At 45.2% G+C, this 14,491-nt stretch overlaps 1 protein-coding gene across 1 annotated transcript; it reads left to right on the forward strand.

Annotated features, from left to right (window-relative positions):
- Positions 1–7,391, forward strand: LOC100118619 (elongation of very long chain fatty acids protein 1). The gene is made up of 7 exons (XM_008207207.4): positions 1–713; positions 2,309–2,360; positions 2,960–3,150; positions 3,224–3,304; positions 3,375–3,537; positions 3,641–3,780; positions 5,090–7,391. The coding sequence occupies exons 2-7, from the start codon at positions 2,312–2,314 to the stop codon at positions 5,252–5,254; spliced, it is 789 nt and encodes a 262-aa protein (XP_008205429.1). The 5' UTR covers positions 1–713; positions 2,309–2,311; the 3' UTR covers positions 5,255–7,391.
- Positions 7,392–14,491: the final 7,100 nt, after the last annotated feature.

Genomic DNA, 14,491 nt, shown 5'->3' on the forward strand with positions numbered 1-14,491 from the left:
GTAGAGACTACTACCGCTTCGAAGACGCCAGTCGCTGGCTCGTGCTGCTCTGCATATACTCGTGTTGTGCCTATCGCGCATCCATCCATCCAACACTCTGCGGCTGCACCTAATATACGGCCGAACGCAATATCCGTGTTCGTGGCGCGGCACAGAAAAGCGCTGTCTCTCGGTGCAGGCGTACCTAGCCCTTACTTATTATACGTATTCTACGAGGCGGCCGGTGCAAGCGAGCGTCGATTTAAATTCCGCGAACCCGAGGAAGCACGAAGGCGCAAGAGGTTCGCTCGCAGGCTCGCGCAGCTCTGAGGCAGTGCAGGAGGAACGAAGAGCGAGCGCGGAAGTCTCGCAAGTCCTGTACGTGAGTGTGAGTGCGCGCGCTTGCGAAAAATCGATTCGTCCTTCGCGAGTTGGCCACGGGCACACTGCACTCGCGGCTATTAGTTGCCTATACTGCAGACAACGACAGCATATCGTCAGGAGCGCGTGCGTTGGGCTCGATCGAAGTTTATGATCGCCGGCGCGCGACATTGTATAACCCTCTGTTGTCTGTGTCTTGTCGGCTGCAACTCTCTTTCTCGTATCGCACTGCGTGAATAGCTGAGATCAGCTGGAATCTCCGCCAACTGGAGCCCGTCGTACTCCTGCCCTCGAGGATCTGCACCAGCTGGACTCTGGAATCGCTCAAGGATCTTAAATGTTCATCACGAGAGGTGAGATTGCTCAGCGGTATCAAGTTTTCGGGAGCTTTTCCCTTCTGCGCCTTTCTCGAATTCACTCGCGAACGGATTATACGACACGAGCTCTACGCGAGCGTAGCGTAGACAAATTTTTTTTCCCCTCGCGAGTATTTAATCGGCAAAATAACAATCGATATATCGGATATCGTGCGCGAATGCACGAACTTTGCTGGCGGATTGCAGAGGGCTGCCGGGCGCTCTTAATCGGCTCGCTTTCGCAAGCTTTGCCATTCGGCGCGCGTGTATGAAGCTTCCGAATCAACAATCACGTAAGCTTTCTGCTCCTCTCTGATTGCGGATCGAACTTTTATCGCGATGAATTAAAATTATTGAAATAGTAGCGCAATCGAAAGCGTTGCCATCGCGCTGATTCAAATTTGCTTTAATTCTGCAGAAAGTTTAATGCAGCCGTTTCCGCGAGGTACATACAACTCTGACGAATTCCAAGTATAGCCGGGGATTAGAGCTATTTTGAGGTCGGCCAAAGTTCGAGTGTAGGGCAAAGTAGAAAAGCAAAACCTAATCAGGAATACATCGTGGCTGTGTCGTAAATTAACGTAATACATGATCATTGCTAACCATCCCGGTTGTTCAGGCTGATTTGATTTTCGTAAACATAAATATACCTTAATATTTATTCAGTAAGGCTAATGCAGTGCCTTAAAAACTCGACGACGAATAAAACTGATATGCAACAGCGAATCTATTAACCGTATCGGTGATGATCTCCGCGTTAATTTTTCCTCTGACAACAACAATCACCGTTCTGCTTTGTTCGCGATTTACGAGCGAACGAGATCACCTACGTTTTCATCGGACGCGACACAATACGAGGCGATGATGATTGCGAGCTTTCAAAATGAAGCATAAAAGCGCGCGGAAGTTGCTCTGGATCAGGCGTCGATATTTGATGTATCTCCGAACGAGAGTTTGCGAGAAATTCAACGCGTTCGCTGGTCATCTGCATAATTCGTAGCGGCGTCGAGTACCTCGTGCATATGTGCGAAAAAGATGACACACATTGTAGAGTGGCTGCAGCGCGCTGTGCTCTTTCTTTCTCTCTCCCACCTACACACGCGCGCGCACGCAAACACACAGTCGCCTCTGCTGCAGCACCGGGTCCCATATGACGCATGAGTTTGCAACCTGCTTACGCTTCCGTTAACTTGTCACTTTGTCATTCCCCGATCGGCCCTCGACGACGACGATCGTGAGGGGTCGGGTCGATCCTCGTCTCGCTGCGCGCGCGTGTGTTCCCCTCCCGCAGAGTCCCGCTACGGCGACCGCGACGACGACCCCCCCCCCCCCACACACACACACACACATATATATATATATATAAACATACATGCGTCGTATATACACATAGATAGGTAGAGTGATAAAATCATTTCGATTTATTTTTTCGAGTATTTTATTTTTCGGTCCGTGCGGTCGCGCAGCGTGCGGATACAGCGACGGAGAGCGAGCTGCGCGCACGGGTCCCCGCCGATCGCTCTCTTTCTCTCTCTCCCGTCGTCTGTTGTCCGTCTGTGCGAGTATTTATTTTCGTCTCTTCTGATCGGCAGGACATGATGGGGCCCGTGGAGGCATATCAGTACCTCGTCGAGGAAATATCAGGTGAGTTATACATATAGATATATTCTAGAGCTTTTATAACGAACTCTCTGCGCGACATCCTCTTGCTCTCGTATATATATATAGCGTCTATTAACGGCTGATCTATACGCCGCACGTGACGCGCCACACGGGAGATTTATCTTTCTCTCCTCTTGGATCCCTTAATAGTTTTAATAGCGCTTAAAAATATTTGATTGAAAAGTTGGCATGGCAAAATGGGATGCTCGTGCTTTCGATGTTATTATTAAAGTATAATCCTCTTATTCATAGGATTTAAAATTAAATTACGTCTGCGGCCGCGTACACATTTTCCATCCGCTCATCGGAGGTTAGACTTTTTGCGATATAACGGATTTATTTGTTAACGAGCAGCTTGTCATAATTAATACGCAGCTTTTGCTATCGAAACACAGAATTTATTGTAAATAATGAAAATCAGAAAATACTTGTACGCGCGGATTATACGCAACATTTTCGCTCGTGTATAAAAACGGCATTGTTGTTGTTTGTAAGCAACAAATAATCGTGGTACAAGTAGGCAGATTGTATAGCTAAGTAGATTAAATGGATGTACAACATTGTTTTCCCCTTATTCTCAGATCCAAGGGTGGCTGATTGGCCAATGATGGCCAGTCCGTTTCCGGTATTGCTGATTCTCCTTGCTTACCTTCTCTTCGTACTGCAGCTGGGCCCGAGGTACATGCGAGATCGTCCACCGTATGATCTCTACAACTTTATGAAAGCTTACAACGTCACCGTCGCTATTTGCAGTGCCACCGTTTTCTATGGGGTACGTCTGTTTTTCATTAACGCGTTTAATCGCATAGGCGAATTTATAATTAACAAAAATCATTCTCGAGCAGCTTCTTACTTCTGGCTTCACGACGAACTTATCCTGGGGTTGCGAACCCGTTGATTACTCATTGAATCCCGAGGCCATTAGCGTGAGCATTACAATCAGAATTAAATCATCTAGGACGAGCTAAAAATATCGATCTCTCTTGGATTTTTCAGATGGCACGATGGGTCTGGTGGATAATGCTGCTGAAAATCGCGGAGCTCGGGGATACCGTTATTTTTGTTCTCAGGAAGAAATACAATCAGTGCTCGTTCCTGCACATTTATCATCACGTCACCACCGTGAGTCTCGCTTGGATAGCCTGCAAATACGCTCCAGGTGCATAGTCATCCTCCACTAATAAACTTCGTTGTCCTCGCGCTCCTACATTCGAGGAAGAAAAAATTCTGAATAAATAACCGCTGCAATGATGATTTTACAGGTGGCATGTGGACGTTCATCATGATGCCGAATTGTCTGGTGCACGTGATAATGTACACGTACTACCTCTTGGCGTGTCTGGGCCCGAGGATACAGAGGAAGATCGCACCGTGGAAGCCCTACTTGACGATGCTTCAGTTGGTACGGCTCTTTTTCTCATTCTATTCGCGCCTCGCAATAAGGCTTCCGCGTCACTTTTCCCTCTTCGGGAATGCGCCTCTTCTCATCTATTCACGGGTGTATTGCGTACACTCTTGCGCGCGCATAATCGCGGGATATTCGAATGTCCGCTTGAAAAGTTATATATTAAATGGTCTAACGATTATAAAAAATGCGACGCGCGACGAGTAATCTCTGTACGATTATACAAAGGTAAAAAAATGCGACCGATAACGCTGGTAGCGCGAACGCCGATAAAATAGAAACCTCAGCCGTCAGAAATAAATCTCCACTGGTATGGCGTGTCGAAGAAATACCGACCGAGAGAGAGAGAGAGAGAGAGAGAGAGAGAGGGGGAGCGGTTCTTTTTGTTTCAATTATTTTTTTTACTCTTCGCTCTCTTCTCTCCCCTTCATCTCTTTTGCTCGTTTTCTCCCTCGTAGCGTCGCGCGCTGACATAAATATCTTAGCGAAATTTTCGATTCGTTGCCGCGCCACACAGCTCGACAACCTTCGTTACCCGAGCTCGCTCAGTTTTTAATTAAATAATCGAGCGGTGGAGAATTTTTATTTCCGCGCCGATATCGAAAGGACGGCGACGACGACGAACGGACGAGGATTTATTGGGTTATGCGAGCGCCAGCTCGTTTAATTTCGTGCCGCTCTCTCTCTCTCTCTCTCTCTCTTGTTCGTTCTTGCGGGTTGACGGTACGGTATATGTATAGTACATAGTCGCAGAGGAGGAGGGCAAGTGAAGCTCGATCGCCCGAGGCGAAGGATAGCCAGGGCGGACGAGAAAATGAGAATGAACGAGGGAGAGAGCGAGAAAAGAGAATAAGAGAGACGGATGCTCATTTTAAAAGCGGTCGAGCGAATCACGTCGGTCGATCGATGAATTAAGATTTTCTCACCTCTCTGGCGCAATCGAGGAGTCTTCGATTTTCCGACGCAATTTTTCTTTAGATTCTCCGCAACTTTATCCGCTTACACGCTTTCTTCTCGCTCGTCGCTTCCATTTCGTGATTAGTTCTCGCAGCTCGAAGACGAGGGGGACGAAAGAACCCGACGATGGGATTCTAGACGTTAAATTACATGCCCGCTTGATTCAAATCTCCCGCTGCGATGCTTTCCAAGTTCATCCGCGCAAGGCACTCTACGTTTTACGGCGCTCGGCTTAGTAAGTTGCGGATCTACTTGAAAATTAGGGGGATTCAATTTCGGATTGGTTCTACTCGAGTGGCTAATGAGAATTGATGAAGTTACAATATTATACGTTTCGATCCTTTCGCAGATCCAGTTCGTCGTGATGGTGATCCACACGTCTCAGGCGCTGCTGCCGTCCTGCGAGCCGAGAATGAAGCCCCTGGCCTACATCTACATGTCCAACGTCGTCGTCATCTTCTACATGTTCTGGGACTTTTACAAGAAAGCCTACCTATCCAAAAAAGCTGTTTAGCCTGGATGCCTCGATACGAGTGACGTGTGTGCCACAAATCGATTGTTCGCAAAAGCAAAACGCCCTGTACTCGGGCCTTGAGAAAGATCCCGCGACTAATCAGCAATAATAGTTGCGGAGAAAAAGCACCACTGCTCTCGCCGAGTACAACGAGGGACGTTGGCGCCTTTTTGTACTTTCCTAATACGCATCCCCGCATGACTCAAAAATCATCTCTCTGCCTTGTGTCTTTCGGGACGAAGGATTTCAACGCGAGCTCGCTTTTTAATCTCTCTCTCTCTCTCTCTCTCTCTCTCTCTCTCTCTCTCTCTCTCTCTCTGTCTCTGTCTCTCTCTCTCTCTCTCTCCCTCTGTCTTTCTTTTTACTCCATTAAATATTTATTAAAACGAAACGGTGGGGAAAGTAAGCGAAGGAAAGGGGGAAAAAGAAATAACGCGCGTGGGAGAGAGCTCTGCAGAGTTATAATACATCGCTTCTTTCCGCGCTAGGCTATGCGGGTGGTTGGCAGCAATTACCCTACAAACACCTCGGCGCACTCGCACAGGATCGCTTATATGTTCCGCGAGGGCTGCTGCTGCTGCTATTTTTTTTCCTCTCTTCATTTCTGTCTTATTTTCCTCGCATGCACAGCTTCATTACTGGTCATTTCGCAGCTCGCGCGCACCCTGTTATATACTCCCGCGCATTTTCTCTCTCTCTCTCGCTCGGTGATGGCGGCGGCGGTGGCCTGCAAAATTAGCATGGGGATTAGTGTGTCGGTGGCTTTAAGTCGACACGCATGGCCGCGCGCCGATAAGACTTTATTAACACCGACGTTATTTATCCGCTCCGCGCTTGCTTATACGGTATATGCAGTTTACGTGTATGCCTCTCCCTGGTTCGTGAAAAATATTTAATTACTATCCACGCGCGCGTGGTTGAACTTTTATTCTCGGGTATGGTGTATTCGTTGTGTAAAGGCTTGCCAGAGCTGGGATCTTTTTCTTTTTGACTCTACTCGCGCGACGAGATTGCAATTCGTTCGAATTATTTTCACGAAAGATATATCGCCGCGAAAATTGGCTTTCACCGACGTGGTTATAAAACGTTGCCTTTAAATGTGTATTTTTAGTATATAATTACCGAGCGAGCTGTAGGTAATTTAAGTGCCTGGGAAATTTGAAAATTTATATGTGGGTAAAAAATGCCCTTTAATATTTTAACTTCAACGAATATTATTATATGCTATTAAATTACTTAGATAGAATATATTATACCTGTATACACGGTGAAGGTTTTGGGTCAGTATATCACTAAATATCGCTTTGTAAAAATATAACTGTTGCCTCTGCGCGTCAAGTTATGTTTAACAGTAACTGCAGACACTTCTCACTTATCATTTCTTCATATACCGCAGCTATGAATTCACGTGCATGACATTCTGGAAATGAATATTATCTCGCATGAAATTACTTTCGAGTAGGATGAATTATAGCAATTCGCAACTTGCGCGCATGTGCCTTATAGCATGAACTTTGCCTTAAATTTTATCAGAAATACTTAGAATCAAAATGAGCGAGGATTCCAGGAAATCCTATTATCTTCGAGCTTCGTTCATCACTGATAGTCAGACTTATATATTAATAATTTTGTATCACATTCGAACACTCGAATCATTATTATGTAAAACCGGAAATTATCGTCATTATATCTGCTTCGATAAATTAGATTATTATATTTTATCAATGAAATAAGCTTCATTCAAATCGAAGATCACATCTAACAATGAATTTCGATAAGAAAAATTTGGCGAGTAATCCGTAGTTTATCGCTCTCATATATCAATATACAAATATGTTGGTCACGGTAAAAAATATTAGCCGCATTTCTTAGAATATTATAATCGAGACAATCTCAATTTTCATTAGATCAGCGGACTCGAGACAAGGAACAATCGGCTTTGAATAATACATTTTTAGAAATTACCAACTACTATCAGTAGACTTCGACGATTGTGATAATTAGTGCATTAGAGTAAATTTAAACACTCATAAACTATGTATACATATCTTTCGATGTCGTAAAACTGATTGAGAATATTGTATTGATAATAAATCATTTTTATTGAATAAATGGTGAAATTCCTAAGAAAAACGTATGGTGACCCCGTGTTTATTTTATCTATTCATATCTTCCATATCGGCTGAACGAGTATCCCTGTACACTTCTACTACGATTTATCCTCGCCAAGACCGTCACCACAACGACGAGCACTGCTTCCGAAACTATAAAAGCGCAAAGAAATATTTCCGTGTATGCGTATAAATTTCTTCCCAGACCGAGGCCAATAACACGTAGAAAAATGCTAGCTAGAAACAGGGACGAAACGGTATAAAAAAGCGCGCGTGTGCGTATGCAGTATAAGCTTTAAAATTTCACTATGCTGGCAGGCGGTGCAGGGCGCGCGCATCCTTTTTTTTCGGCCCACTCCTCTCTCGGCGCGTCGTCGAAAATTTTAATCTTCCGCGCCCGCGCTATACCCAAAGTACCGCGGTAACTTCACTGTACACATACATATATAGATACCCATTACCCTTTCTCTTGCTCTCTCTCTCTCTCTCTCTCTCTCTCTCTCTCTCTCACCTAGCAACTTTTATCCCTCTTCATTACATCCGCTCTATACAGCTCCTATTTCAAGCCTCTGGTCCTGCTGTCCCCTTCGGCACTTCGCACAGTACGCGCGCTCGCGCTTTTTCGTCCAATCACTCGAGAATTTATAAACTAGCAGCAGCCGCGCGATTTCGCGATACGACGTAATTACTCGCTTAAATATTACGGACGTCTGCTGCGAACGCCGATGGCTGTACGGTACGTATATGCAAAAGCAGCAGTAGCAGCGGTATACGGCCAGGTGCTACGTGCAGGCGTGTGCAGTGCGCACGCGTTACGTATACCGTTCGTGCCATTTAGCGCGGAAACGAGCTAAATGCCCCTTTTAGCCGAGTGTCTATGCTCGGGCGTTCTTTCTGTTTTCTACAATTATAATTGCCCTGCGCTCTCTGTATACTATTGCGTGTTTTCTGCTTCACTTTCAGAGTACGCATACTGCGGAAATCATATAAGGCGGGATATTGACTGGAAAATTTCGAACGCAGTGTGTTTCGAGTTAATTTTCAAGCCAATATCTGTCGTCGCAACTCGGCCAGTTCGTATACAGAGAAGAGTAATTCAGCACTCGGCATACCTCACTTCTCTAGCCGTATATCCACGATATGAAATGAAGCAGCGCGTAGACAGTGCGGCGCGTCTCTGTTTGCGTGTGCCGAAAAAGCGAGTGCGCGGATATTGCAAATAGTAGAACCGTAGAGCCAGCGAGCGAGCGAGAGAGAGAGAGAGAGAGAGAGAGAGAGAGGGAGAGAGAGAGAGAGAGAGAGCAGGTCGTTCACAGCCGCTGGCTGCGCGATAATGGAGTCTACGGCAAGTTTATGGTCGCTGTAAATAGCGGGAGCCGCTACCGCCAGCAGTTTACCCTACTGCGCGCGCGGCTGCTGCTCGGAAAACATTTTAGGAGACAAAGCTCGCTCGCTTGCGCTGCACAAGCGCGCGCGCGCGAGAGAGAGAGAGAGAGAGAGAGAGAGAGAGAGAGAGAGAGAGAGAGAGAGAGAGAGAGAGAAGAAACACGAGGTTCCCGCTGGAATTTAATAATTCTCCGGCTCGGCCCGGTTCGAGCTGGCGCCTTTTAGAGAGCGTAATACTAATTTAAAAGAGATTAGGTCTGTATCTGCTGCTAGACAAGGATCTCCTCTCCTCGCTGCGCATCGTCGTCGCATCGAGGGCGAGCGTGCAGTACAGCGTACAGAACGCTCAGAACGCTGAACGCGCCAAGGCCGGCAAAGTTCCCACGGGGCAAGCCGCTTAATTAATTGAACTTAATTTAAATTTAATTTAATTTCGAGCGCAGTTGAGGCTGCCAACCTCCAGGGCTGAGATATAGTATACATGTACTGTGTAATACGCGCGATTGGGCTGCGGATGCCGCGTCGTCGTGTCTTCAGTCTTGTTCTTTGCAGAACGAAGCCTTTTGGGACTGTGTGCGGCATAGCCCGAAATTCGTCGATAACGTGCGCTCTCTGGCAGCTATACCTATTGCTGCTCGAGTAACAGGATTAATGTGTATAACATTAGCCTCGGTCAGTCGCGCGGTGTAGAAGGATTGAAAACTCGGTTAGTCCGAATTCCAAATTAACGTTCTGAGAATTTGAAAAAATAGAAATCTGATTTCCCTTAATTTACCTCGTCAAATGAATTCGAAAAGATATAGCTGGCTTAACCAGATGAATCCGATTTCAACACTCTCCAGCTCGTGTGTCTTCGCTTCCATCGGGCAGAACTTTAAAAGTAGCGACGTTTCGAGTTCGTTGCGGTCGCGCGTTAACCATAACCAGATTAGCGCAGACTGACGTGCATCCATTGTTGGAAGCTCGTCGGCGCAGACAGAGTGAGAGATTTCAAATCACCTTTTCGTTATTCCGTCATCTTTCTTCCTTCCGCTGGAATAACGGAAACTGCGCGGCTCTGTCAGGTCTGTTCTTTTTTTTAAGCACCGGCGCGCGTGCGTTTTGTAAAAACTCGTTATCGCGGATATTCGAATACGGAAAATGTCGGTTGGCCGCGTTGACACTCGGCTGACTATAATCCAATCGCGTGCATTAACGAACGTCGAATTAAAAGTCAAGCTTACGCTGTGCTAAAGGGGAAGGGATTACACGAGAGTAATTCGCGCAAATCACGCATCAGCGAATCCGATTAAGTATACCGAATATATTCCGACAACAAAATACACGCAAACTTCATATCCGTCCGGTTTTCGAAAGAAAACTCCACTATCGTCTAGGGAACTCGACTCGCGCTATCTCTTCCCTCTCGTACTTTGTCGGCAGTCTCTCGGAAGAGACAAACGTTTTAGAGGGCTCGTAAGAAGCGCAATGCGAATGCAGCCCCCTCAAGAGGTATTATAATGCCGTTATAATAAGCGAATAGCCACCGAGTGGAAGGAGAGTAAAGTAAGAGAGGCGAAGTATAATATGGTAATGTTTTACAGCGAATGGCCGTCGTCGTGGTCGGTTCCGCGAATCTTTTCTACCCTCGTGGGCTTGAATGCGCGCGTCCGCGAGCTCGTTGCGAGCTTTAAGTGACTCCAAGTGGAAGTCCAAGATAGCGGTTCGCGATATTGCGCTCGACTACTTTTTCTCTCTCTCTTTCCCGCGGCTACTATGTGCGCAGAGGCGGGAGAGGGACACTTTGCCGTTAATCCGCGCGCGCATAACGAATCTGGCCGGCGAGGAGAGTGGAAAAAATTGTCGAGGAAGAGAGGCCGTAACTTTCGTTTCAGCCGCGGCGTTAATCTTTTCAGCGAACGATTTCGCCCGAGTTTTACCTCGTAAAACCGCGTGCGCGCGGGGGCGTTTATTTTCGTTTTTGCGATGATCAGGGGGTCCGTCAGAAGGAAAAATTAATTCTCGCTCGCGCGTGCGCGAGCGCGCGCGTGGGTCGGCAGCTCGATGTCTATTTTATTCGCTCACGGAGGAACGATTTATCACGCGATAACGGCCCCTGCAGCAGCAGCTCACCCTCGCCGATAAAGAGGAGGCAAAAAGAGACTATACTCGCACGTGCGAGTACGCGACCATAAAGGAATGCACTGGGGAAATAGACGACGCTGCTGCTGCTGTTGTTGGCTCCTTCCGCTGTTGGATAGCTTCGCGCGACGACCTATAGGTATATAACCGGCCCGGATGTGTATAGGTATTTGCGCGAAAGGAGTAGGGAATCCCGTGGGACAGACGCGACAACAAGTTACGCTGAGTCATCGATAATATTCCGTGCGGCTGAAAGTCGCACTCGCGCAACTGCGCGGCACTTAGCTGAGACGTAATTACGATTGCTATTGGATTCCGATCGACTGCGCGCGTTGCTATATAGGAGAGATATTACAATTAGACCGAGGGATCAAACATCGGAATGGAAATTAGTTCTCTTTGGCAAAGTTTGACTTATCAGGAAAGTTAGAACTCCGCGTCTTTCCTCGCGAGTTGGCACAATCGTTGAAAAACTCGCGATCGAAATAATTAAATAACTATGACGTACATCTCATGATTCGTGCGTACTTGTTTGTAAATTCAAGCGCTACTCCAATGACGACTACGACCACAGCGACTTCAGCCAACAGGGTCTACTCAAGCCTGCGTACAGCAGGTTCCATTCTGGCGTAGCTTCCCTTGCTGAAAAATTCATTTCGACGTCTGCGCGTTAATAAAGAAGGAAAGAAGGCATGCAGCGCTCCAAGGGGTAGCTTCTAGCAGACTACGGCATTAATAAATCTTTTCTGCGCACTACGTGAATTCTGCGGTCAGTGCTGTGGTCGCCGCTCCTTGAGATCTCTCGCCTCTTCCCCGACGTACGGCATCCCCCGTGTAAATAAGCCGTTTGTTTGCGCACGATGTGGTCCGCTGAGGAAAGGAGGGTTCATGTTATATATACGTATACAGCGAGATGTGCCGCGGTGGCAAAAACCATGAGATGGATGAACTAAAACATTATAAACACACTTTGTAAATATTCCGAATCGTTGGCAGTTTATTTATATTCTATTATCACTCGCTACGAGAATGCTGTAGTAAAAATCCAATTATGTGACACACGATAACATCTGGTTACGAAATTATATGAGAGATAAATATGACGGCGGCAATGCGGGAAAATATAATCGTACAAAAACAGAGCAAAAAATGAGAAATGTCCGATATCGTGCATGAGATTGGTGCAACGAGGAGTCGCTGGCGAGGCAGTCACTTGTAACTCTTGGCTTAATAGACAGTAAAAATCTCGAAGTAGCGAGCGCAGAAGCGAGGTAAAAAGATATTTTGTTCTTTATTTATTTATTCTGTGAATTTTTTAAATGTTGCTATACAATTTTTAGAAATTCAATTTACATTAAGTATGCTCGAGACGGTTTAATGTTATTCGAGTATACGCTTGATTTAAAAATAAATAATATCAGACAGCATTCAATTTCTGCGTAACTGTTCCATACGAGTGAATTTTATAATACTTTATATGGATTCTGCGTAAATACGCTGTATCATTTACGTCTACGAGTTTCAATCGATTACATTTCAATAGCGAATATATATATATATATATATATATATATATATATATATATATATATATATATATATATATATATATATATATATATCATCTTCGGAAACAATGAAAAAACGAAATATTGTCCTAGGCATAACTAATATCCATAAATGTCTTCAATATTTCGCATATACAATGTTTCTCTGTGGCTGAATGAATACTAAATTTGTGATTCATAAATTGTCTGTCCAAATATTGGATGCAAAGACATAAATCTTCCGGTGGCTTAACAAAGTTTTAAAAAGTATACATTTACTTATCATAATTTTCCCACGTAATGTTGTACACTTTGACATAATGAACAGTGACGCAACAGTCGCAATTGTTTCAAGTATCATCGTTCGAATTCCAAGAAATTAAATGAAGAAATTATTATTTTACCAAATAATTATATGCTGATGCATGTAAATATAAATGACATGTAAAATAAGTCCAACATTTATTTTACAACGAATGAGTAATATCGTATGCCCGGGAGAGCATTCAATTATTATCTATTTGTGCTATTGTCGCGCTTTATTATAGTCTTTATCATTCTTAAAGCGATAAAAACTCAAGTAGTTCTAATCATGCAATCGTGTTTGTTGAAATACATTTTGATAAGCCAATGACTTGACGATATTGCCCACATGTTTCCGCTAGACACACACCATCTGTGACAGCATCATAGAGTATAAGTCAGAGCAGACACCTGTATCAGAAGTTCAGTTTGCATTCCCAGTCACAGAGTAGAGTAAGTACGAAACAGTGCACCGAGAATCGGTGGTATAATCTTTGTCCCTTTGAAAATAGTAATCGCATTAGATTCACGTGTGTCGTTTAAAATGCTAATTCAACGAAGTGATATTTGAAATCTTATTTTTACCAAATCATTCATTCATTGCTCATACAGTGCACAGTATTTACCAAATATTCTAAAATGGCTCTCCTTTCTTACAGAGTACGCAAAGCAAAAAACTATAAAAATGGCAAGATTCGTCTACCTCCTCCTCGTCATCGTGCTCACGGCAACCATGGTTATGGCCGTCGAGAAGAAATGCAGCCCTTGGCTGGGATACGTGAGTAGATCAACTTATAAAAATCTGTGAAGTAATCGTATATTATAGCGATTCTTAATTTTTCAACCTTTCGACGAACAGTGTCAGAGTCACGAGGGATGCTGCCGTCACTTCACCTGCTCCACATACCAGGCTAAATGCGTCCCCGTCGGAGGACTCATCGTTCCTGGCAAAGACACGAGGCCACTCGGAGATGGACCTTTCCCACCCAGGGGTCTCTTCCCAGCATTCGATGCAGTTTACCCTCATCTCACGCAATAATGACTTTGTTTAATTCCGTATTACACTAGGTAGTTAGTGCTTAATGTTTGCTTATTGCAGAAAAAAAAATTGTTATTGTTACCAAAGTATGAATAAACCCTTATAAAAACTACTTCTCTTGAAGTTCATTCATCCACGCATCCTCGAATCCTTATCAAAAAACTTGATGGAATTAACGCAGCACAAGAAAAAAAAACATTGACATTATCTTCTTTATCTTTCGCTTGTACACGCAGCAGGTATATACAGCGCGAAACAGACCTCGCGCAGAACGAAGAAATGTCGCGGAAAGCGCATCATCGTTCCCGTCGTCGCAGATAAATATGGTAATGCAAAAAAAGTATATCGCATCCAAGTGCCAGATGCCGGAGCGTAGAGAGAGCGCGCGGCGTCGTCCTATAGCCACTCGCTCAAAGCGGCTTACACGCCGTGCAGCCAGCGTTATATACGTAATGCAGTGCTCGAAAGCAGGAGAGAGAGGTAATGTAGTTTTCGCGAGTCATTTGCGCGAGTGCAGCAGATCGTTGCTGGTGTCGCGAGCGGGGACTATTATACATGCTGTCGTCCGCGGACATTATGAAGAAGAGAGCTATTTATCACGGTTAAAAGCTCACCGGTAATAGACCGACGACTCGCTCATAATCCGGAAGGGCTAGTGAAACGGAGGCAGAGCTATTGTCTGGAAAGCATGCTATTCTCCGCGTCCAATGTTGAACAAACGCGTGCTTAC

This window comes from Nasonia vitripennis, chromosome 4 (genome assembly GCF_009193385.2).
Source record: "Nasonia vitripennis strain AsymCx chromosome 4, Nvit_psr_1.1, whole genome shotgun sequence".
NCBI classification, from domain to species: Eukaryota; Metazoa; Arthropoda; class Insecta; order Hymenoptera; family Pteromalidae; genus Nasonia; species Nasonia vitripennis.

Coding starts and splice junctions, on each gene's coding strand:
- LOC100118619 (XM_008207207.4), top strand. CDS start 2,312: ATGATGGGGCCCGTGGAGGCATATCAGTACCTCGTCGAGGAAATATCA. Junction 3,151..3,223: donor GTGCCACCGTTTTCTATGGG/GTACGTCTGTTT, acceptor ATTCTCGAGCAG/CTTCTTACTTCTGGCTTCAC. Junction 3,305..3,374: donor TGAATCCCGAGGCCATTAGC/GTGAGCATTACA, acceptor TGGATTTTTCAG/ATGGCACGATGGGTCTGGTG.